Source organism: Arachis ipaensis, chromosome B10 (assembly GCF_000816755.2).
Source record: "Arachis ipaensis cultivar K30076 chromosome B10, Araip1.1, whole genome shotgun sequence".
Classification (NCBI taxonomy): domain Eukaryota; kingdom Viridiplantae; phylum Streptophyta; class Magnoliopsida; order Fabales; family Fabaceae; genus Arachis; species Arachis ipaensis.
Genome location: NC_029794.2, coordinates 39297700 through 39301319, shown reverse-complemented (window position 1 = coordinate 39301319; position 3620 = coordinate 39297700). Strand labels below are relative to the sequence as shown.

The 3620-nt window shown below is 31.3% G+C and overlaps 1 protein-coding gene across 1 annotated transcript in view; it reads right to left on the bottom strand.

The window, feature by feature from the left end:
- The window catches only part of LOC110267789, a 2795-nt gene extending 599 nt beyond the window's left edge, over positions 1 to 2196 (bottom strand). Inside the window, exons 1-2 of the mRNA XM_021113596.1 lie at positions 1822 to 2196; positions 1397 to 1635 (exon numbers count right to left, since the gene is read on the bottom strand). Of these exons, the coding sequence (XP_020969255.1) occupies positions 1397 to 1635; positions 1822 to 1873 (291 nt within the window). The 5' untranslated portion in view covers positions 1874 to 2196. The remainder of the gene's footprint in view (positions 1 to 1396; positions 1636 to 1821) is intronic.

Sequence of the window (3620 nt, the reverse complement as noted above, 5' to 3'; positions counted from 1 at the left end):
TGATACGGGGTTTGTGAGGCGGGGGCCGATTATATGCCATACTACAAAGGTTTAAGAGCTGGACAAGGTTTCATTCAACTCAAGTTTATGTTATTATGAGAAATGACACCAATGCTAGTACTAAAAAAAATAAATAAAAAAAGATGATGTGAAAATTGTACGATGGATTTTTTTTTCCTTTTTCAAAAATTATAATGCATTCATCTCTCTTTAAACTTTACTAAATTTTGTTTAAGTGATAAATCTATACAAAATTTTTACTTGTATTCTATATTTTAGTTACTATGTATTCATATACAAATATATGTGATATATTTAATTTATTTTATTAAATATTTAAAGTAATTTTTCAGATTTATAATTTTTATTATTTTAGTTTTTTAAATTTAAAATTTATTATATTAGTTTCTAAAATTTAATTCCAAACACTATATTAATTCCTAAATCTTTTTCGGCGCTTAATCAACAAACAAAATACCTTTGATAGATAAACCAATTTAATTCACTATTAGATTTTTTAGAAATCTATTTGAGAAGCTTTAATCTTTCAAAATCTAAGTTGACACACATATGATCTAAGATTATTTGACTATTAACCGGTAAAATACTAGAATAGAATTAATTACCTTTAATAAATAAGATATTTTTTTTGGACTTGGTAATAAATAAGATACTTAAGTAAGAAAAAGAAATCCTTTGGACGTTCTGTTATTATTATTATTATTTTTTTTGTCATGGACATTCGTTTTTGTTTGGTGAGCATTTCCTTTTTGTGGGTCATAAAACAAGATTTTATTTTGTCGTGGGGTGGTGAGCATATTAATCTTTTTTGTTATAACATTACTCCCAAAACACCTTTACGGCAATATCAGCCCAAAACTAATGAAATACTATCATTAGTCCAAATACAAAAGACATTAAAAAAATTATTAGACCAAAAGTTAGTTTCAGCCGTTAAATTAGGCCCAACAGTATATATAACAAAAGAGGAAAAAAAATGTCATACAAAAGTTTTCAATGCAAAAGCAAAACACATGTTAAATAAGAAAACAAACCCAAAAAAAAAAAAATTGCTGACGAAAGTCCTTTAAAATTATTCATCGATAAATATTTATAACAAATACAAAATTTAAAATTTTAATATATTTATTAAAAACATTTAAATATTTAATAACAATAATATAATTTTTAATTTTAATACATTGATAATACAAAATATTTTATATAATAATCTAATTATATTTATTTTTTAAATAATTATTTATGTAATTAATATTAAAATAATTATTTTATTAATATGACATTACATAATTAAATGTATATATAAAATTGCTTTAAACTATTTTTGAGTCAAATTCATATAATATTATGGGGTAATTAATAATTTGCAAATTACCTTTGAAAGTGGCCAATGCTTAGGTAGAGAGATGGCTCCTCCTTCAGAAGCAGCCTTCACTACCATGGAACCTCTGTTATCCCCAATTACTTTTGAATCATTTCTACTCCAATTACCAAAACATTGAACTTTTTGGACCCTCCAACTTGGAAGGATCAACAATGGTGGCAATCCCACTCTATAGCTTCTTCCACCACCAAAAGAGTACTTTCCCCTCATCACATGCTTCTTCACCTTTCCTGAAATTAAAATTAAAATCCAATCCAATCCCACAAAATCAGCAATTTATTATTATTATTATTGGTTTGACACATAATCAAACATGCCTTGTTCCTTGGAAAATATACATGTGAAGATAGATTGAAAGAAATTAAAGGGTGTTTTTGACAACAAAGTAGTAGTAATAAACTAATAATAGTACATGCCAGTTATAGTTGTGACACTTGTTGCTGGGTTGAGAAGCGCAATTGGAGCCATTGGAGTAGGAAGCTCAAGAATCTATGTTGGAATTGGAGAGAGAGAAGATGGAAGTTCTAAGTTCAAATAAGTGGGGGATGGATCAAAATTTAAGAGAGGAAAGAAAACAAGCAAGTGAATATAGACTATGATTGAGTGTAGATTCAATGCTGAAAGCGATGATTTAGGACTTTAGGTACTTTACAAACAACAACGCACGAATATTTTTCAGTTAGTAGATAAAATCTCCAATAATAATCAACGTGCCATTAACGTCCATGGGTCCAAGCTTGATGAATAATAATTCTACATGGTACTTGGTACATTTGCTAAGGCAATAAAATTTATCTTGGAAAATAATTAAAAAATGACTTTTTTCTATGTTTTTTCTAGGTTAGGATCTATCATTCATCATCATTAACTGTTTAATTACAAGTACGTGAGTGAATAAATAAAAAATGAATGGAAAGAAAAAGAAAAAAAAACAAAGGAAAAAACGTCCCACCTCTAAGGACCAAGGCAAGTGTTGACGAGTATGGGACTTCGGCGAATTAAGATTTATTCAGAAGTCCACGTGGCAGCATGAGAGTGGCCCATAGATATTCAAATGTAGATTTTTCTTTAGTCTTTTAGCAAGTAACGGTGAGGTGCGTGGACAATATTTACTTATTCCTAGCGAAAAGATAAGAGTTAAATACGATTTTGATCTTTAAAGTAGGGGTTGAAAATTTTTTTGTCTCTAATTTTTTTCTTACAAAATAATTTCAAAGGTTTAATTTAATTTTAAATTGTTATTTTTTGTCAAATTTTTTATTTTTATTACCAAATTATCCCTAACTAAAAAATATAAAAAAAAATAAAAAATAAAAAACAGGAAAAGAAGGAACTAGGGAAGGGAATCAAGCTTTGGGAGGAGTTTCAAGGGAAGAAGAGGGAGAAGGAAAAGTGGAGAAGGGAATTCGCCGCCACTGCTCCTCGTTGCCGCCGCTGCTCCTCACCGCCAAATCTCGTCGTTTCCTTTCTTCCTCAGCACACACTCAGACTAACGGCAAGAGAGGAGAGAGTAGAGGGAGAGAGAAAGAGAAGCGGAGAGGAAGAGAAGAGAGGAACGAAGGCGTTAAGGGAGACCGCGTCCATCTCGCCACGCCCTGCCGTCATCCTCATCGCGAACCGCCGTCGTCGCCATCGAGCCATGTCCCGTCGCCGCCGTTGGAGTGAGGTCACGTCGACGCCAGCAGATCCGCGAGGTTGGACGGTCGTCGATGCTCCTCGTCGGTCGCTGCTGCTCCTCGTCCTCCTTGCCTGTTGTTGTTGTTGTTCTGATTTCATAATCCATTGTTGTTGTTGTTCTTCTGATTCTGGTTGTTGTTGTTGGTTCATTGTTGTTACTTCTACTTCTGCTTCTGCTTTCTGTTTCTACCTGCTTCTATTTCTGGTTCTATTTTTGTTGTTGTTCTGATTTCATGATCTATTGTTATTGTTGTTGTTCTTTTTCTGGTTATTGTTGTTTCATTGTTGTTGATTCTACTTCTGCTTTCTGCTTCTATTTGCTTCTATTTTTGCTTTTGCTTGTGTTTATGTGCTTCCGTACCTCAGTTTCTGATTGATTTTGGAGAAGAAGGGAGAATGATATTTTCGTTCGAATGACAATTTTAAAATTAAGTTAAACTTTCGGAATCATTTTGTAGAAAAAAAAAAAAAATTTAACCCCCTACCTTAAGAATCAAAATCGTACTTAATCCTAACAATAACATAAATAAATGAAGAA